This window comes from Camponotus floridanus, unplaced genomic scaffold, assembly GCF_003227725.1.
Source record: "Camponotus floridanus strain SB8 unplaced genomic scaffold, Cflo_v7.5 scaffold122, whole genome shotgun sequence".
In the NCBI taxonomy this organism is placed as follows: Eukaryota; Metazoa; Arthropoda; class Insecta; order Hymenoptera; family Formicidae; genus Camponotus; species Camponotus floridanus.
The window spans coordinates 116,212-137,794 of NW_020229240.1; the positions used below are offsets into that span (position 1 = coordinate 116,212).

The window sequence follows — 21,583 nt, forward strand, 5'->3', positions numbered from 1 at the left end:
AACGCGCTGTTCGTACCACTCGCGTAAATCAGATGTGCGAAAGAGTTCATAGTTTCTCGTATTCACACTTTTATTCGCGTGTTTATCACCCGACACAAATTCGCCGTTGAATATAGTGTTCACTTTAACACAATTGTGTTTTTTTAGAGCGTCCTGCACATGTTCCAACACAATGTCTTTAGCGTCATCGAGAAATTGGCGCGGTTCGATGTGATTATAGTTTATCACCGCACAGTCGATACGCGACTCTCGAACGCCGTATCAATTTCGCGCCACACAAGTTCATTTTGACGCGCACTACATCCGGCACCCGCGTGTATGAAACGTCCACGTACCGAATTTTTCAAACCTTCGACGCGCGCGATCTGAGCAATCAGTGATTGTCGATATCCGATCGATAATTGCGGCCGTTTGATTCGACTTTGCTCTTCCAGCGACTCGATGTACTCGTCACATCGTTGCTCCCACACAATGTAGTTTTCCAACGAATCAAGCAAAGCGGATTGTTCTCGCAAAATTTGTTCCTCCATATTGCTAACGTACACTTGCAAAATTTAGCGTTTTTAATGACAGGTCTGATGCACTTTAGCTACTGGTGAGGTGCGTCTCTCTATAATGATTTATATATCGTCTCATGCATTGTTTTATCGAACATTCTAGAACGATTTTATCTTACAAAAATTCCCCATTGTACCGTGTGCAATTTGACCTTGATAATTTCACGTTTTGTCACGTACATTTGAAAAATCTAACGTGATTGCATCAGGGGCAGCCGTACATCGGCGCTCGATTTTAGCGCTTTCAGCTAAATCTTTATCTGGGGATGATGCACGTTTTAACCTTGGTGGTTATTTTTTCGCTATTTGTCACATACATTTAAATAATTTTAACATGATTGCATCAGGCGCAGCCGTACATCGGCGCTCGATTTTAGCAAATTCAGCTAAATCTTTGTCTAGGGATGATACACATTTTAACCTTGGCGGTTATTTTTTCACTATTTGTCATGTACATTTGAAAATTTTAACGCGATTGCATCAGGCACAGCCGTACATCGGCGCTCGATTTTTGCAAATTCAGCTAAATCTTAATTTCGATGCAGATCTTAACCTTGAAAATTTCCCGTTTTGTCACGTACATTTGAAAATTTTGACGTGATTGTATCAGGAGCAGCCGTACACCGGCGCTCGATTTTAGCAATTTCAGCTAAATCTTTGTTCCGAAGATGATGATGTCATCGCAGCCGTACATCGGCGCGACAAAATTTTGGAGGAAATTAAAATGTTGCGTCAGCAATAATCCCCTCTACATCGCAATTTGGGATACTATTTGAATTGATATTGATTCTAATACGATTGCAGTATTGCATCAATCGCGCGTGTGAAAGGTTCACCGCTGAAGAAATATGAATTTCTACGTTCCGATTCGAAACGGTGAAACTCAGCTGTGTAAGAAGCAGAAATGCGACACGTAAGTTTAAATCGTTTAAAAAATTTTTTACTTATTGATTTTTAATATTGTTGTATAATTATTTATATTTTATAGTATCCAGCCTCGTCGTGCGGCTCGCATACTTGGAAGAAAGTACGCTCTAACCCCGACGTCGTACAAGTATTTGGACATTGGAATAAGCATTGGAGCTGTATCGTACGTGGAGCTGATTCTCGGCGATAATCGAGGCAATCAAATAGTGTTACCCTTTTCAACGTGGAATTTGTTGATGCGGAAGCAAGCAGACGTTGAACAATTTCTACAATCGACTGCTCGCCCATTAAGAATTGGAGATTTAACGATTGAAATGAATCAATCGAAAATTGTAAAACTTGCATTATGCGAAAATTCTTTGTACATGAAATCAGAAACATTATTACATTTATTTAATTTTGAAAATTGTATCGATCATATGCACAATTGGTTATGCGAGAATACGTATCTCGTAAATGAAAAATTTAAACAATTTGAAACTGTATTACAACGTAATAATATTACTACTGTATGCGATGCTGTAAAAACGATACGTGAGAGTGATGTCTTTGACAGCGAATCATTGATCGATTGCGAATTATTAACATGTGCTGTAAATGATATTCTTTACGATGCGTGCAATAAATAATTATTTTTATTCCATCTATGAATTTTATTTCTTTCCTTCCATACGAATAAGAATAGTCGACAATTTTTCTCAACACGCTCCGCCAAAGATGTAGAGAAATGCTGAGGTAGATGAGACGCGATGCTCTAATTGGAATGAGACGCGAGATATTAAAAAGATATATAATGAAGAGGAGTCTGCGACATTAGAATATTATTTCGTTGTTCTTTGCGTTTCGTTAGTCTTGTGTGTTACGTTAGTGCAATGGCCGAAGAAGACGTAATCATCATCGACGATGAAGATATGGATGTTATTATCGTCGATCAGAACATTGAAGAAATTATTATCATTGATGATGAAGATAATCAAATGGATATTGATGATGATGATAACCATATGAACATTGGCAATCTAGCAGATGAGGATGGGTCTGATATTGAAATAGAACCCTTGACAGACAGTGCTTACGATAGTGACAATAGTGATGATGGTGATGAACTAGTACAACAGAAACAGCGACATTTAGACTTACCCGAAATATTAACATTGAGCGAGGCAACAAAGATATGTTGCATTTCCTATTTTTACATGGAAAATGGATCGAGATATTGCGCCGATTGCTTTCTGAGTCTATCGGAAATGTTTCTGGAAGCTACATCTGTTCGGCTACATAGAATCACAGCTTATTGCAACATAAATAATATGTCATGGAAAGAGTGCAGGAAATCTCTACTTCTAATACTGCCATGTGACATGTGCCCCATTTGCACATATTAAATAAATGAATAACATTGTAAGTATCTTTCAATTTATATTATATCATAAAGTATTCTACAATAAATTATTAAAATCTAATAAAATATGTATCTTATCTGTTACAGAAGCGATCTCCCCTTAGCCTGGCGCAACGCCTCCTCAGCCTGGCGCATCACCCCTTAAACTTCCTGGAGCGACCCCTTAGCCTTCCAGGAGCGGCCCCCTCACCTGGCTCCCCTGGCCCCCCCACCACCCCCGCACCCTTAATTATATTTTATATTTTATTATTATATTATATTATTATTATTATTATTATTTTATTTTATTTTATTATATTAATCATAATTTAAGCGCGCGCACACACACACACACACACACAATTGTAAATACACATTTTTAATAAAATTTATACTTTATATTTTGATTAAAAAAACAATCTAATTATTTATGCGCCTCTCCATGCGTTCCCATCCTTGCGTCTCTCTTGCGTCTCTTTCGCGCTAGTTTTAAGTGTTGTTATTTTTATCATACTCGTTAGTTGTAAATCTCGCGATATTATCGTTCTCTCTTGCGCGCGTCATCTTCGCGCTATCGTTCTCTCTCGCACGCGCTAGTTGTAAGTCTTCGCGCTATCGTTCTCTCTTTCGCGCGCGCACTAATTGTAAGTCTCGCGATATTATCGTTCTCTCTCTTGTACACGTCGTCTTAGCGCTATCGTTCTCTCTTTCATATGCGTTCTCTCTCACTCGCGTTGTTCTCTCTCGCACGCGTTGTTATTCTCGATATTATCGTTCTCTCTCTCTCGCTTAGAATATACTCGTTGTTCACTTACCTTTGCGTCGTCCTTCTCCCACCTATACGTCGTCCTTGTCCCACGTTAACGCCATCCTTGTTGCACTCGTAGCACTGTCCTCTTCACACACTTTGCACTGTCCTTTTCCCATACGTAGCACTGTCCTTCTCACACACCGTTTTCTTTCCGCTGATCCCCCTTCACCGAGCGGACCCCCTCGCCCATCGGTCGCGCCGCGGATCCCCCTTCACTGCGCGGACCCCCTCGCCCATCGCTCGCGCCGCGGATCCCCCTTCACCGCGCGGACCCCCTTGTCCATCGCTCGCGCCGCGGATCCCCCTTCACCTCGCGGACCCCCTCGTCCATCGGTCGCGCCGCGGTTCCCCCTTCCCCGCGGGTGACGTTACCCGCCGCGCGCCGCGGTTCCTCCTTCCCCGCGCGTGACGTCACTCCCCCCGCACCGCGGTTCCCCTCGCGCCTCACCCCCCTTGAGAGGTCCTGGGTTAGAACTCTCCTATAACATCTACTCACGTACAATCGCGAGGACAGCGGTCGCGAGGACCCGTTCCGCCGAAATATGTTCTGCGGCGTCGATTTGATACGCTTGAGGTGCGAGTTGTCATGAGCGAGGAGCGCGTCGATCCGCCGATCGATCGCTACGTCCGAATATTGAAGGAGAGGATCGCGTGGAGCGTTGCGACTTATTCGACGAGGCGGGCGATCGATCTTCGAGACGCGCGCGAGGAACTGTGGATCGAGACGGTCCTGGTGTGTAGCGGAAGAGCGGCGAGATTCGACGCCGGAAATACGTGGGTGACCGGAACGCGTCGCGGGTTTTCGCTGCCGGTGGATTCGCGAGGCGAGACGCTGTGGATAAGGCCCCGCGGGGAGGAGAGAGAGAGGACGACGAATCGCCGTAGGGAGAGAAGAGGACGCGACCATGCAGGAGGAAGAACGCCGAACGCTCGAGAGCGCGCACGACGGATGACTATCGCGCGTGGACGCGACGGTGCGAGGAGTGTCTCGCGACTCTGCGCGAGAGGTGCCTAGACGCGAGTCGCAGAATCTCCACGGGGGCGAGGACCTCTCTGGTCGCCCGAATCCTGCGAGTGATCGGCACAAGGAACGATCTACGGCGACGCTTCGAGCGCGAGGGTGCGGGTGTCGCGAGACGCGAGGACGACGGCGACGGCGGTAGCGGTCGAGTCGCGTGAGGGATTCTCGTGGTCCGAGGTCGAGACGGCTTTCAAGAGACGTGTGTTGACCGGCGCGGTGATAAATCTCGATTACATCGAACCTCTGAGATTTTTCGAGGACGCGAGGGACACCATGCTCCGCCGCGTGCGCGACGTCATGGGCCGATATCGCAGCGTTAAGGCGAACACGACGTTCAACGGAGAATTCGTGTCGGGCGATAAAACCGCCGTTAAGACGATCGCCACGAGAAACCATCCCCTTCTACCCATGACGGATCTGCGCGAGTGGTACGATACTCGCGTCGTTGGCGATACCGTCGCGTCTTTGGAGGTGTTTCAAGAGCGCGACAGCGGATGGGCTCTGTCGCGCATACTCGATCTAACGGTGAACGTGAACGTGTACAATCCCATGCGGGCGGGATGCCACGTGCGAGTACCGCGAGAGATTCAGATGAAGAGAGCGGTGGTCAACGTGCGATCCGACGACGAGGCGTATTTCGCGTGGTCGGTGGTAGTCGCTCTGTACCCCGTCGATAAGAATTGCGAGAGAAGCTCGCGATATCCGCATTACTCCGAGGTGTTGAATCTGAAGAGCTCGAAGTTACTTATGACTTTGAACGGAATCGGACGGTTCGAGCGTCTGAACGATATATCGGTGAACGTATACATCGTCGGAGACAGACAACGCGAGAAGGACGGTGGTAGCGGAATTCGCATCGTCCCTCTTCGTCTGACGGATCGAAAGAGGGAGAGACACGTCAATCTGCTGTATCTGAGCGATGCGACGCGCGAGGATAACGCGGTCGGGCATTTCGCCTATATCCGAAATCTGTCTCGTCTGATCGGCTCGCAGTTGAGCAAGCGACAGCACAGCACGCACGTGTGCGATCGGTGAGCGTTCGATCTCGGCGAGCGAGAGCGAAATATTGAGCTAACGTTTATTCCGTATTTTCTCAGATGCATGCATTACTTTCGCACGAGCGAGAAGCTGTCGGCGCACAGCGAGGATTGCGGCAAGCTGAACGATTGCGCGATCGTTCTTCCCGGTGAGGACGACAGTGGTTGGAGTTCGATCATTCGAGAAAAGAGCGAATTCCGTTCGCGGTGTACGCCGATCTGGAGTGCGCGTTGAAGAGGAAGGAGAAGGACAAGGGCGGGAGAACTAAAAATACGAGGATCGTTCAGCATCACAGAGTTCACAGCGTGCCTATTACACGCGTTGCTCCTTCGACGACGCCGCGTCGGCATACGGATCTTATCGCGGCGAGAATTGCGTCGCGTGGTTCGTGCGCGAGTTACGCGATCTGGCGCTTCGCGCGAAGGTCGCCCTCGACGCCGTGGTACCAATGGCGGATCTGACGCCGGATGAGCGGGAGATATTCACGAGCGCGTCGCGCTGTTACGCGTGCGAGAGACCGTTCGAGGCCGATGACGCTCGCGTGCGCGATCACTGTCACTTGACCGGCCGCTTCAGAGGTTCGGCGCATTCCGCGTGTAATTTGAATTACAAGGACCCCTACGTCATACTCGTATTCTTTCACAATCTATCGGGTTACGACGCGCACTTCATTATCAAGGACGCGTTAGCGTATCCTGGCAGCATCGAGTTGTTGCCGGTGACAAAGGAATCATACATAGCTTTCTCGAAGACCGTTCGAGATACCGCGGCGGCGGAGGGAGACGGGGGAAACGCCGCGCGTTCCAGATACGTCAAATTACGATTCGTTCAAGTTTTTAGGCGCCGGTCTCGATAAGCTGGCGTCATATCTCGACGAGCAAACTGACGATCGCGCGAGGCGAGTTTCGCGATCTCTCGGACGACGACTTCCGGCTTCTCACGCGCAAGGGCGTGTTTCCCGTACGAATACGTCGACAGCGTCGAGAGATGCGGGCGACGCGTCTCCCGCCGCGCGAGTCCTTCTATAGTTCTCTGACCGGCGATATCGTATCGGAGAGCGATTACGCGCACGCGACGCGCGTCTGGAAGCGATTTAGCGTCGAAACCCTGGCGAGTACAGCGATCTCTATCTGAAGACCAACGTTCTTCTGCTCGCGGACGTGTTCGAAAATTTTCGCGCCGCTTGTTTGGAGAGCTACGGTTTAGATCCCGCGTACTACTTCACGCTACCGGATACACGTGGGACGCGATGCTTAAGTACACGGGGGTCCGTTTCGAGCTGCTCACCGATATCGATATGATGATGTTCGTGGAACGCGGAATACGCGGCGGTCTGAGTCAGTGCTCTAACAGATACGCTCGCGCAAACAACAAGTACATGAGCGCGTACGATCCGTCGCGACCGTCGATCTATCTGATGTATCTCGATATCAATAATCTGTACGGTTGGGCGATGTGTCAGCCGTTGCCGTACGAGCGATTCGAGTGGGTCGACGATCTCGAGAGTCTCGACGTGATGTCCGTGACGGAGAACTCGACCGTCGGCTACATTCTCGAGGTCGATCTCGACTATCCGGCCGACGCGCACGATGCCCACGCCGATCTACCGTTTTGTCCCACGCACGATAAGCCGCCGGAGAAGCGGCAGAGCAAACTCCTAGCCACGCTGTGGCGATAAGCGCCGATACGTCACGCACTATCGCAATCTGCAGCAGTGCGTTCGTCACGGTCTGCGTCTGACTAGGATTCATCGCGCGCTGCGCTTCTCGCAGTCGTGGTTACGCGGATACGTTGAACTTAACACGCGTTTATGCACTAACGCGAGTAACGATTTCGAGAAGAATCTGTACAAGTTGATGAACAACGCCGTCTTCGGCAAGACTATGGAGAACGTGCACAATTGCGTGGACGTTCGACTCGCGACTCGATGGGACGGGCAATTCGGAGCCGAGACGCTCATCTCCAAGCCGAATTTCACAGTAGAAGCGTATTCTCGGAGAATCTTATGGCCGTGGAATTGCGCAAATTGGAGGCGAAGATCGACAAACCGATCTACGTAGGCATGTCCATTCTCGATATATCCAAGATTCGTCTGTACGCGTTTCACTACGAATACATGTCGCCGCTCTACGGCGATAAGTGTAAAATATTGTACACCGATACGGACAGTCTCATTTATAGCATAGAGTGCGAGGACGCGTACGAGCGAATGAAGCACGACATCGATAGATTCGACACGAGCGATTACGCCATCGACAATCCCTACGGCGTGCCGCGCGCGAATAAGAAGATTTCGGTCTGATGAAGGACGAGAACAACGGCGCTCTCATGCTCGAGTTCGTCGGACTCAGAGCGAAGATGTACGCGTTGCGAGTCGAGGGTAGGGCGACACTAAGAAGAGCAAGGGCGTGAGAGCAGCGTCGTCACGAGAACGCTGACGTTCGACATTACGAGCGCTGTCTGAGACGCGAGATCGAAATGACCCGCGAGCAGTCCGTGCCTGAGATCCAAGTTACACGAGGTGTACACGTGCGCGAGTCGAAGTCGCGCTCAGTCCGTACGACGATAAGCGCTAACGTCGTGCCGGATTCGACCGACACTCTGCCGTGGGGGCACTACAGGATACCTCTGTGAGGAGAGGCGCGGATAGATCCTAAGCGCGATGCGACGTATTTTTATGATATGCGTGATGTATTTTATAATAGCGTATGTATTTTATGATATGCGTAAGTATTTATTATCTTTAATGTTTACAATATACAGGGTGCTGCAAACATGCGCAAAAATTCAAGGGATTTATTGGTTATTTTAAGACTTTTTTGTTATCTGATGATTTCGAAAAAATGCTTTGTTTCGATAATAAAAGCAATAAAAGTTTTTTGATTCAATTTTTTATTCCATAGATAACAGGGATACAGTTTTTTCAAGGTATTAACGTAGTCTAAATAAACGTAGCAAGCTATACAGATGTTGAAACAATAACAAAATTTGTTTATTTGCCCATTGAGTTAAACTTTTTTATGTTCATGAATCGCTAATACGAAACGCTGAGATGACTGACATGCATTTCATGATGTCTTGCCGACGGAAATTCGTGTATCAGGCGAGATTTGTATACTTAACGAAATTCTTCCCAACCGTATTCCTATAAAAAAAACCTTCCGAAAGAATTCATCAACGTCAATTTGCGTCAAAAAACTTTATTGCTTTTATTTATCGAAACAAGAGCAATTTCTTTCAAAATATTAGATAACAAAAAAAGTCTTAAAATAATTCAATAAATCACTCCCTGAATTTTTTGCCGCATGTTTAGCAAGACACCCTGTATATNCGGTGCGCGTAATCGTCTCGGATACAGTTTCACCGGTCAAGGAACTGTAAAACGATTCGCGCGGTGGTAAACACGTATCATGCAACCTGTCGACGGAATCGATGTATTCGTACGGAAATACACCTTTTCGCGTTAACAAATTGAAATTTTCTGTTGATAAATTTTGAAATTCCGATTTTAAAATTTTAAGTTTATCTTTGTCCAAAAATGATGCCAATTTATCGAGATTCGATGCGAGAAATTTGTATGAATCGATGAAACGTAATTTTATTTGATTTTTTGATTCTTCTTCTTCTTTAAGATCAACAATTTTGGTAAACGAAATATATTTTTCCTTGGTTATCGGTAACAACTCGATTTTCCCTTCGAACGCTGTGGCTATTTCCTCGATGATAAAATGAGAATCGTAACCGGATAAATTGTGAAACACTATCGGAATGCAAAAAGAATCTTTATAATTTAGATTACAATTTGAGTGTGCAGGACTTCTGTACCGCCCGGTCAAATGGCAATGATCGCGAACGCGTGTATCGTCTTGCGCAAACGGCTTTTCGCATATATGACAACGAGTGGCGCTATGGAATTTCTCCCACTCTTCGAACGTTAAATTTACCATGGGGACATTTGTTTTTAAAATATTCTTAACGCGAATTGCTAAATTTTTAAGGTCTTCGGCGAACCATGTTATACAATCGGCGCTACGACGCGAATGATACGCTGATAATGAGTCGTCGTACGAACAATGTACATAATAAGCTAAACTAAATACCCGATGGTGTTGATATAATTTTTCTTCTTCCTTTTTGGTTAGAGCGCATTCCAAGTCGGCGTAGACCACGAATGGAAGCCGCTCCTTCCGATTAGGGTTGCTGAACTCGAGCCACTTGTCCTTGTCGCTCGGCAATCAGACAGCGCAGTCGTTTAGCTTTCCGCAGTCGACTGTATGCGACTGCAACTTGTCGTCCGAACCAAAATAATGAAGGCATCTGTAAAAGAAAAAAAATTTTTTATCATAAGATTTTTTATATAAATTATAATTTTCAAAATAATATAAAATAAACTTACCGATCATAGATATATCTTTGGCCATTGTGTTTGCTTAATTGCGAGCTCACGAGCCGGGATAAATTCTTGATCCAAGCGAAATGTCCCACGCTGTTGCCGTCTTCAGTGTACAGCAGATTCACATGCTTGTCCCGTTTCAGCTGCGAAAGACGTATTGGGACAATGTTTTTGTCTTCGATGTCGTACACATTGATTGAAATGTTATTTGCAAGTTCAAATTTCTTAATTTGATTAACAGTCACTGGAAACTCAATGTCCCGGAGATTCAGCACTGTCGCGTAATGCGGGTACGATGATTCCCGTTCCGCATGACTTTCGGCGGGATACAGAGCGGCGACCACTGCCCACGCGAAACACGCATTGTCCTTTGAGTGCACGTTAACCACCGCTCTCTTCATCATAATCTCCCGCGGTAACTTGATGTGACATCCCGCGCGCATGGGATTGTACTTGTTAATATATACAGTCAAGTTCAGTATTCGCGACAATGCCCACCCGCTATCGCGTTCCTGAAACTCTTCCAGAGACGCTAGGGTGGACTCGATAACGCGCTGTTCGTACCACTCGCGTAAATCAAGATGTGCGAAAGAGTTCATAGTTTCTCGTATTCACACTTTTATTCGCGTGTTTATCACCCGACACAAATTCGCCGTTGAATATAGTGTTCACTTTAACACAATTGTGTTTTTTTAGAGCGTCCTGCACATGTTCCAACACAATGTCTTTAGCGTCATCGAGAAATTGGCGCGGTTCGATGTGATTATAGTTTATCACCGCACAGTCGATACGCGACTCTCGAACGCCGTATCAATTTCGCGCCACACAAGTTCATTTTGACGCCACTACATCCGGCACCCGCGTGTATGAAACGTCCACGTACCGAATTTTTCAAACCTTCGACGCGCGCGATCTGAGCAATCAGTGATTGTCGATATCCGATCGATAATTGCGGCCGTTTGATTCGACTTTGCTCTTCCAGCGACTCGATGTACTCGTCACATCGTTGCTCCCACACAATGTAGTTTTCCAACGAATCAAGCAAAGCGGATTGTTCTCGCAAAATTTGTTCCTCCATATTGCTAACGTACACTTGCAAAATTTAGCGTTTTTAATGACAGGTCTGATGCACTTTAGCTACTGGTGAGGTGCGTCTCTCTATAATGATTTATATATCGTCTCATGCATTGTTTTATCGAACATTCTAGAACGATTTTATCTTACAAAAATTCCCCATTGTACCGTGTGCAATTTGACCTTGATAATTTCACGTTTTGTCACGTACATTTGAAAAATCTAACGTGATTGCATCAGGGGCAGCCGTACATCGGCGCTCGATTTTAGCGCTTTCAGCTAAATCTTTATCTGGGATGATGCACGTTTTAACCTTGGTGGTTATTTTTTCGCTATTTGTCACATACATTTAAATAATTTTAACATGATTGCATCAGGCGCAGCCGTACATCGGCGCTCGATTTTAGCAAATTCAGCTAAATCTTTGTCTAGGGATGATACACATTTTAACCTTGGCGGTTATTTTTTCACTATTTGTCATGTACATTTGAAATTTTAACGCGATTGCATCAGGCACAGCCGTACATCGGCGCTCGATTTTTGCAAATTCAGCTAAATCTTAATTTCGATGCAGATCTTAACCTTGAAAATTCCCGTTTTGTCACGTACATTTGAAAATTTTGACGTGATTGTATCAGGAGCAGCCGTACACCGGCGCTCGATTTTAGCAATTTCAGCTAAATCTTTGTTCCGAAGATGATGATGTCATCGCAGCCGTACATCGGCGCGACAAAATTTTGGAGGAAATTAAAATGTTGCGTCAGCAATAATCCCCTCTACATCGCAATTTGGGATACTATTTGAATTGATATTGATTCTAATACGATTGCAGTATTGCATCAATCGCGCGTGTGAAAGGTTCACCGCTGAAGAAATATGAATTTCTACGTTCCGATTCGAAACGGTGAAACTCAGCTGTGTAAGAAGCAGAAATGCGACACGTAAGTTTAAATCGTTTAAAAAATTTTTTACTTATTGATTTTTAATATTGTTGTATAATTATTTATATTTTATAGTATCCAGCCTCGTCGTGCGGCTCGCATACTTGGAAGAAAGTACGCTCTAACCCCGACGTCGTACAAGTATTTGGACATTGGAATAAGCATTGGAGCTGTATCGTACGTGGAGCTGATTCTCGGCGATAATCGAGGCAATCAAATAGTGTTACCCTTTTCAACGTGGAATTTGTTGATGCGGAAGCAAGCAGACGTTGAACAATTTCTACAATCGACTGCTCGCCCATTAAGATTGGAGATTTAACGATTGAAATGAATCAATCGAAAATTGTAAAACTTGCATTATGCGAAAATTCTTTGTACATGAAATCAGAAACATTATTACATTTATTTAATTTTGAAAATTGTATCGATCATATGCACAATTGGTTATGCGAGAATACGTATCTCGTAAATGAAAATTTAAACAATTTGAAACTGTATTACAACGTAATAATATTACTACTGTATGCGATGCTGTAAAAACGATACGTGAGAGTGATGTCTTTGACAGCGAATCATTGATCGATTGCGAATTATTAACATGTGCTGTAAATGATATTCTTTACGATGCGTGCAATAAATAATTATTTTTATTCCATCTATGAATTTATTTCTTTCCTTCCATACGAATAAGAATAGTCGACAATTTTTCTCAACACGCTCCGCCAAAGATGTAGAGAAATGCTGAGGTAGATGAGACGCGATGCTCTAATTGGAATGAGACGCGAGATATTAAAAAGATATATAATGAAGAGGAGTCTGCGACATTAGAATATTATTTCGTTGTTCTTTGCGTTTCGTTAGTCTTGTGTGTTACGTTAGTGCAATGGCCGAAGAAGACGTAATCATCATCGACGATGAAGATATGGATGTTATTATCGTCGATCAGAACATTGAAGAAATTATTATCATTGATGATGAAGATAATCAAATGGATATTGATGATGATGATAACCATATGAACATTGGCAATCTAGCAGATGAGGATGGGTCTGATATTGAAATAGAACCCTTGACAGACAGTGCTTACGATAGTGACAATAGTGATGATGGTGATGAACTAGTACAACAGAAACAGCGACATTTAGACTTACCCGAAATATTAACATTGAGCGAGGCAACAAAGATATGTTGCATTTCCTATTTTTACATGGAAAATGGATCGAGATATTGCGCCGATTGCTTTCTGAGTCTATCGGAAATGTTTCTGGAAGCTACATCTGTTCGGCTACATAGAATCACAGCTTATTGCAACATAAATAATATGTCATGGAAAGAGTGCAGGAAATCTCTACTTCTAATACTGCCATGTGACATGTGCCCCATTTGCACATATTAAATAAATGAATAACATTGTAAGTATCTTTCAATTTATATTATATCATAAAGTATTCTACAATAAATTATTAAAATCTAATAAAATATGTATCTTATCTGTTACAGAAGCGATCTCCCCTTAGCCTGGCGCAACGCCTCCTCAGCCTGGCGCATCACCCCTTAAACTTCCTGGAGCGACCCCTTAGCCTTCCAGGAGCGGCCCCCTCACCTGGCTCCCCTGGCCCCCCACCACCCCCGCACCCTTAATTATATTTTATATTTTATTATTATATTATATTATTATTATTATTATTATTTTATTTTATTTTATTATATTAATCATAATTTAAGCGCGCGCACACACACACACACACACACAATTGTAAATACACATTTTTAATAAATTTATACTTTGTATTTTGATTAAAAAAACAATCTAATTATTTATGCGCCTCTCCATGCGTTCCCATCCTTGCGTCTCTCTTGCGTCTCTTTCGCGCTAGTTTTAAGTGTTGTTATTTTTATCATACTCGTTAGTTGTAAATCTCGCGATATTATCGTTCTCTCTTGCGCGCGTCATCTTCGCGCTATCGTTCTCTCTCGCACGCGCTAGTTGTAAGTCTTCGCGCTATCGTTCTCTCTTTCGCGCGCGCACTAATTGTAAGTCTCGCGATATTATCGTTCTCTCTCTTGTACACGTCGTCTTAGCGCTATCGTTCTCTCTTTCATATGCGTTCTCTCTCACTCGCGTTGTTCTCTCTCGCACGCGTTGTTATTCTCGATATTATCGTTCTCTCTCTCTCGCTTAGAATATACTCGTTGTTCACTTACCTTTGCGTCGTCCTTCTCCCACCTATACGTCGTCCTTGTCCCACGTTAACGCCATCCTTGTTGCACTCGTAGCACTGTCCTCTTCACACACTTTGCACTGTCCTTTTCCCATACGTAGCACTGTCCTTCTCACACACCGTTTTCTTTCCGCTGATCCCCCTTCACCGAGCGGACCCCCTCGCCCATCGGTCGCGCCGCGGATCCCCCTTCACTGCGCGGACCCCCTCGCCCATCGCTCGCGCCGCGGATCCCCCTTCACCGCGCGGACCCCCTTGTCCATCGCTCGCGCCGCGAATCCCCCTTCACCTCGCGGACCCCCTCGTCCATCGGTCGCGCCGCGGTTCCCCTTCCCCGCGGGTGACGTTACCCGCCGCGCGCCGCGGTTCCTCCTTCCCCGCGCGTGACGTCACTCCCCCCGCACCGCGGTTCCCCTCGCGCCTCACCCCCCCTGAGAGGTCCTGGGTTAGAACTCTCCTATAACATCTACTCACGTACAATCGCGAGGACAGCGGTCGCGAGGACCCGTTCCGCCGAAATATGTTCTGCGGCGTCGATTTGATACGCTTGAGGTGCGAGTTGTCATGAGCGAGGAGCGCGTCGATCCGCCGATCGATCGCTACGTCCGAATATTGAAGGAGAGGATCGCGTGGAGCGTTGCGACTTATTCGACGAGGCGGGCGATCGATCTTCGAGACGCGCGCGAGGAACTGTGGATCGAGACGGTCCTGGTGTGTAGCGGAAGAGCGGCGAGATTCGACGCCGGAAATACGTGGGTGACCGGAACGCGTCGCGGGTTTTCGCTGCCGGTGGATTCGCGAGGCGAGACGCTGTGGATAAGGCCCCGCGGGGAGGAGAGAGAGAGGACGACGAATCGCCGTAGGGAGAGAAGAGGACGCGACCATGCAGGAGGAAGAACGCCGAACGCTCGAGAGCGCGCACGACGGATGACTATCGCGCGTGGACGCGACGGTGCGAGGAGTGTCTCGCGACTCTGCGCGAGAGGTGCCTAGACGCGAGTCGCAGAATCTCCACGGGGGCGAGGACCTCTCTGGTCGCCCGAATCCTGCGAGTGATCGGCACAAGGAACGATCTACGGCGACGCTTCGAGCGCGAGGGTGCGGGTGTCGCGAGACGCGAGGACGACGGCGACGGCGGTAGCGGTCGAGTCGCGCGAGGGATTCTCGTGGTCCGAGGTCGAGACGGCTTTCAAGAGACGTGTGTTGACCGGCGCGGTGATAAATCTCGATTACATCGAACCTCTGAGATTTTTCGAGGACGCGAGGGACACCATGCTCCGCCGCGTGCGCGACGTCATGGGCCGATATCGCAGCGTTAAGGCGAACACGACGTTCAACGGAGAATTCGTGTCGGGCGATAAAACCGCCGTTAAGACGATCGCCACGAGAAACCATCCCCTTCTACCCATGACGGATCTGCGCGAGTGGTACGATACTCGCGTCGTTGGCGATACCGTCGCGTCTTTGGAGGTGTTTCAAGAGCGCGACAGCGGATGGGCTCTGTCGCGCATACTCGATCTAACGGTGAACGTGAACGTGTACAATCCCATGCGGGCGGGATGCCACGTGCGAGTACCGCGAGAGATTCAGATGAAGAGAGCGGTGGTCAACGTGCGATCCGACGACGAGGCGTATTTCGCGTGGTCGGTGGTAGTCGCTCTGTACCCCGTCGATAAGAATTGCGAGAGAAGCTCGCGATATCCGCATTACTCCGAGGTGTTGAATCTGAAGAGCTCGAAGTTACTTATGACTTTGAACGGAATCGGACGGTTCGAGCGTCTGAACGATATATCGGTGAACGTATACATCGTCGGAGACAGACAACGCGAGAAGGACGGTGGTAGCGGAATTCGCATCGTCCCTCTTCGTCTGACGGATCGAAAGAGGGAGAGACACGTCAATCTGCTGTATCTGAGCGATGCGACGCGCGAGGATAACGCGGTCGGGCATTTCGCCTATATCCGAAATCTGTCTCGTCTGATCGGCTCGCAGTTGAGCAAGCGACAGCACAGCACGCACGTGTGCGATCGGTGAGCGTTCGATCTCGGCGAGCGAGAGCGAAATATTGAGCTAACGTTTATTCCGTATTTTCTCAGATGCATGCATTACTTTCGCACGAGCGAGAAGCTGTCGGCGCACAGCGAGGATTGCGGCAAGCTGAACGATTGCGCGATCGTTCTTCCCGGTGAGGACGACAGGTGGTTGGAGTTCGATCATTCGAGAAAAGAGCGAATTCCGTTCGCGGTGTACGCCGATCTGGAGTGCGCGTTGAAGAGGAAGGAGAAGGACAAGGGCGGGAGAACTAAAAATACGAGGATCGTTCAGCATCACAGAGTTCACAGCGTGGCCTATTACACGCGTTGCTCCTTCGACGACGCCGCGTCGGCATACGGATCTTATCGCGGCGAGAATTGCGTCGCGTGGTTCGTGCGCGAGTTACGCGATCTGGCGCTTCGCGCGAAGGTCGCCCTCGACGCCGTGGTACCAATGGCGGATCTGACGCCGGATGAGCGGGAGATATTCACGAGCGCGTCGCGCTGTTACGCGTGCGAGAGACCGTTCGAGGCCGATGACGCTCGCGTGCGCGATCACTGTCACTTGACCGGCCGCTTCAGAGGTTCGGCGCATTCCGCGTGTAATTTGAATTACAAGGACCCCTACGTCATACTCGTATTCTTTCACAATCTATCGGGTTACGACGCGCACTTCATTATCAAGGACGCGTTAGCGTATCCTGGCAGCATCGAGTTGTTGCCGGTGACAAAGGAATCATACATAGCTTTCTCGAAGACCGTTCGAGATACCGCGGCGGCGGAGGGAGACGGGGGAAACGCCGCGCGTTCCAGATACGTCAAATTACGATTCGTTCAAGTTTTTAGGCGCCGGTCTCGATAAGCTGGCGTCATATCTCGACGAGCAAACTGACGATCGCGCGAGGCGAGTTTCGCGATCTCTCGGACGACGACTTCCGGCTTCTCACGCGCAAGGGCGTGTTTCCGTACGAATACGTCGACAGCGTCGAGAGATTGCGGGCGACGCGTCTCCCGCCGCGCGAGTCCTTCTATAGTTCTCTGACCGGCGATATCGTATCGGAGAGCGATTACGCGCACGCGACGCGCGTCTGGAAGCGATTTAGCGTCGAAACCCTGGGCGAGTACAGCGATCTCTATCTGAAGACCAACGTTCTTCTGCTCGCGGACGTGTTCGAAAATTTTCGCGCCGCTTGTTTGGAGAGCTACGGTTTAGATCCCGCGTACTACTTCACGCTACCGGGATACACGTGGGACGCGATGCTTAAGTACACGGGGGTCCGTTTCGAGCTGCTCACCGATATCGATATGATGATGTTCGTGGAACGCGGAATACGCGGCGGTCTGAGTCAGTGCTCTAACAGATACGCTCGCGCAAACAACAAGTACATGAGCGCGTACGATCCGTCGCGACCGTCGATCTATCTGATGTATCTCGATATCAATAATCTGTACGGTTGGGCGATGTGTCAGCCGTTGCCGTACGAGCGATTCGAGTGGGTCGACGATCTCGAGAGTCTCGACGTGATGTCCGTGACGGAGAACTCGACCGTCGGCTACATTCTCGAGGTCGATCTCGACTATCCGGCCGACGCGCACGATGCCCACGCCGATCTACCGTTTTGTCCCACGCACGATAAGCCGCCGGAGAAGCGGCAGAGCAAACTCCTAGCCACGCTGTGGCGATAAGCGCCGATACGTCACGCACTATCGCAATCTGCAGCAGTGCGTTCGTCACGGTCTGCGTCTGACTAGGATTCATCGCGCGCTGCGCTTCTCGCAGTCGTGGTTACGCGGATACGTTGAACTTAACACGCGTTTATGCACTAACGCGAGTAACGATTTCGAGAAGAATCTGTACAAGTTGATGAACAACGCCGTCTTCGGCAAGACTATGGAGAACGTGCACAATTGCGTGGACGTTCGACTCGCGACTCGATGGGACGGGCAATTCGGAGCCGAGACGCTCATCTCCAAGCCGAATTTTCACAGTAGAAGCGTATTCTCGGAGAATCTTATGGCCGTGGAATTGCGCAAATTGGAGGCGAAGATCGACAAACCGATCTACGTAGGCATGTCCATTCTCGATATATCCAAGATTCGTCTGTACGCGTTTCACTACGAATACATGTCGCCGCTCTACGGCGATAAGTGTAAAATATTGTACACCGATACGGACAGTCTCATTTATAGCATAGAGTGCGAGGACGCGTACGAGCGAATGAAGCACGACATCGATAGATTCGACACGAGCGATTACGCCATCGACAATCCCTACGGCGTGCCGCGCGCGAATAAGAAGATTTTCGGTCTGATGAAGGACGAGAACAACGGCGCTCTCATGCTCGAGTTCGTCGGACTCAGAGCGAAGATGTACGCGTTGCGAGTCGAGGGTAGGGGCGACACTAAGAAGAGCAAGGGCGTGAGGAGCAGCGTCGTCACGAGAACGCTGACGTTCGACGATTACGAGCGCTGTCTGAGACGCGAGATCGAAATGACCCGCGAGCAGTCGTGCCTGAGATCCAAGTTACACGAGGTGTACACCGTGCGCGAGTCGAAGGTCGCGCTCAGTCCGTACGACGATAAGCGCTACGTCGTGCCGGATTCGACCGACACTCTGCCGTGGGGGCACTACAGGATACCTCTGTGAGGAGAGGCGCGGATAGATCCTAAGCGCGATGCGACGTATTTTTATAGATATGCGTGATGTATTTTATAGATATGCGTGATGTATTTTATAGATATGCGTAATGTATTTTATTATCTTTAATGTTATACAATATACAGGGTGTCTGCTAAACATGCGGCAAAAATTCAAGGGGTGATTTATTGGGTTATTTTAAGACTTTTTTGTTATCTGATGATTTTCGAAAAAATGCTTTGTTTCGATAATAAAAGCAATAAAAGTTTTTTGATTCAATTTTTTATTCCATAGATAACAGGCGATACAGGTTTTTTTCAAGTATTAACGTAGTCTAAATAAACGTAGCAAGCTAGTACAGATGTTGAAAACAATAACAAAATTTGTTTATTTGCCATTGATAGTTAAACTTTTGTTAGTGTTCATGAATCGCTATACGAACGCTGAGATGACTGACATGCATTTCATGTATGGTCTTGCCGACGGAAATTCGTTACAGGCTAGGCGATTGTATATTGAACGATTTCCCAACCGTAATGTTCCTGATAGAAAAACCTTCGAAAGAATTCATCAACGTCAATTTGGTCAAAAAACTTTTATTGCTTTTATTTTCGAAACAAAGCATTTTTTCGAAAATCATTAGATAACAAAAAAGTCTTAAAATAATTCAATAAATCACTCCCTGAATTTTTGCCGCATGTTTAGCAGACACCCTGTATATATGTTCGTTGCGACGCGTTACAATACGCGCGATGTATTTTCTTATCTTTAATATTACAAATATATATATTCGTTGCGACGCGTTACAATACGCGTGATGTATCTTTTCGTCTGTAATATTACGCGAAAATATACGCATATTCGTCACAATATGTCGGCTTTGTCGATCTACGAATTATGCGACCTGTCCATTCCCAGCCACTTCACGAGAACCGCATCGCCCTTTCGGCGCAGCACTCTCTCCACGAGATACACGTCGGGATCGGAGACTCGCTGCAACTCATGCTCGTAGAATCCGCCGGCTATCGGCTTGCCGCGCGAATCCTTCAGCAGATACGTCGCGGGATTCGTTCTTCGCACCTCGGCTACGCGGAAGATCTCCGCGGTCCAATTCGGCGTGTATCTCTTCTCGAACAGCGTCTTGTACTTGCTCACGCGCACGGGATCGTTCGGTCGAAATTTTCCCGGAGCGGCGATCTTCGGGTGGCTGTACACCGTCGACAGGAGTCTCGACGCTTGAGCGGGCGTCACGTCGATCGGACGCATCCCGATGGTTCTATGCTTTCGAGCGTTGTACTCGGATATTAGACGCGGCAGCGCATCGAGCCACTTGTACGTTCCGTTCAGCGTGAAGTACTTCCACATCGAGTTCTTGAGCGTGCGATTGAAACGCTCGACGATGGGATGCTTTCAGCACCGAATACGTCGAGTAGTGATTGATTCCGTGTCTATCTACAAATCTTCGCACCTCGGCGTTGTAGAACTCCTTTCCTTTGTCGGTCTGCAGATTCCTCGGGCGACGTCCGGAGGCGCGCGTCACGCTCGACAGGGCTCGAGCGACCTCGTCGCCGCTCTTTCTCTTGAGCGGTACCGCCCACGCGTACTTGCTCAGAGCGTCGATGACGGTGAGTATGTAATTGTGGCCTCTGTTCCGTCCGGCATAAGGACGCATCTCGACGACGTCCGCTTGCCACAGATCGTCGTATCCGCGCACCGTGACGCGGCGGCGGGGAAGTTCTTTCTCGCTGGCGCGTGCAGCTCGTTCACAAGTCTCCGTTTCGCGGCGCTCATCTCGCCGTCTCTATTTTTTTCTACCCTCTCTTCGACTGTTGCTTATCAGGAGTTTTAGCGCCCAGTTGTATGACTACCTTATTCGAATCGATCGTCTTAGGAATCGCAGCCGCCGCCGCCTTCGCCGCCGCCTTCGTCGCCGTCGTCGTCGTCGCGGCCATTCTCCTCGCAAGTTCGTTCGCGTCTTTCCTCAGACGCACTACCTCGGCGTCCAGTTCTCGCAATTTCGCGTTGGAAGTCAGCGCCTTCGTCGTCAACTCCTGCAGCGTTCTGTCGTGACCGCTCAATGCGACTCGATTTCTCTCGTTGTTCGCTGCTATGTTGTTCACGTGCGACAGAGATCTCTCCAAGGCGCGCACTCGCTTTTCTCGTCGATCTCCTCGAGTCGCGCGACAGAGGTCCCCAGTTCGCGCAACAGTTTGCTCAACGCGTCCCCGTTCGCCCGATTCGTCTCGACGGAGCTCTCCAGGTCGCCCAGTCGCTTGTCGGCGACCGCGCGCGAGGCCGATCTCTCCGCCTCGACGGTCTCGATCCTCGTCGCGGCGAGCTCCTGCAGATTCTCCAGCGTTTGCAGCCAAGATCAATTCGTACAGACCGGGAGTATCGGCGTATCTGATTCCGTCCACGAATATCGCGTCGTCGGTACTTATGTCGAATCGCTTGTTTCCGAGCATAGTGCCGGCGTCGGCGAAGTAGACTCCGTAAACGTGATCGAAATCGCTCGGCGCGTCGCCGCTGAGAAGAGCGCCCACGTAC

At 48.2% G+C, this 21,583-nt stretch overlaps 2 protein-coding genes across 2 annotated transcripts; both read left to right on the plus strand.

The window, feature by feature from the left end:
- Positions 1–15,661: 15,661 nt before the first annotated feature.
- On the plus strand, positions 15,662–18,084 carry LOC112639960. The gene is made up of 3 exons (XM_025415535.1): positions 15,662–16,395; positions 16,462–17,158; positions 17,245–18,084. The coding sequence occupies exons 1-3, from the start codon at positions 15,662–15,664 to the stop codon at positions 18,082–18,084; spliced, it is 2,271 nt and encodes a 756-aa protein (XP_025271320.1).
- Positions 18,085–18,262: 178 nt separating this feature from the next.
- Positions 18,263–19,045, plus strand: LOC112639961. The gene has a single exon (XM_025415536.1). It carries the CDS (start codon positions 18,263–18,265, stop codon positions 19,043–19,045), a length of 783 nt encoding a protein of 260 aa, XP_025271321.1.
- The last annotated feature ends 2,538 nt before the right edge of the window (positions 19,046–21,583 follow it).

What these genes read in the sequence shown, in the direction of transcription:
- LOC112639961 (XM_025415536.1), top strand. Translation starts at nt 18,263, where the DNA reads ATGAACAACGCCGTCTTCGGCAAGACTATGGAGAACGTGCACAATTGC.
- LOC112639960 (XM_025415535.1), top strand. Translation starts at nt 15,662, where the DNA reads ATGGGCCGATATCGCAGCGTTAAGGCGAACACGACGTTCAACGGAGAA. An exon ending in AGCACGCACGTGTGCGATCG is followed by an intron (nt 16,396 to 16,461) that starts GTGAGCGTTCGA and finishes GTATTTTCTCAG; the next exon opens with ATGCATGCATTACTTTCGCA. An exon ending in ACATAGCTTTCTCGAAGACC is followed by an intron (nt 17,159 to 17,244) that starts GTTCGAGATACC and finishes TCAAGTTTTTAG; the next exon opens with GCGCCGGTCTCGATAAGCTG.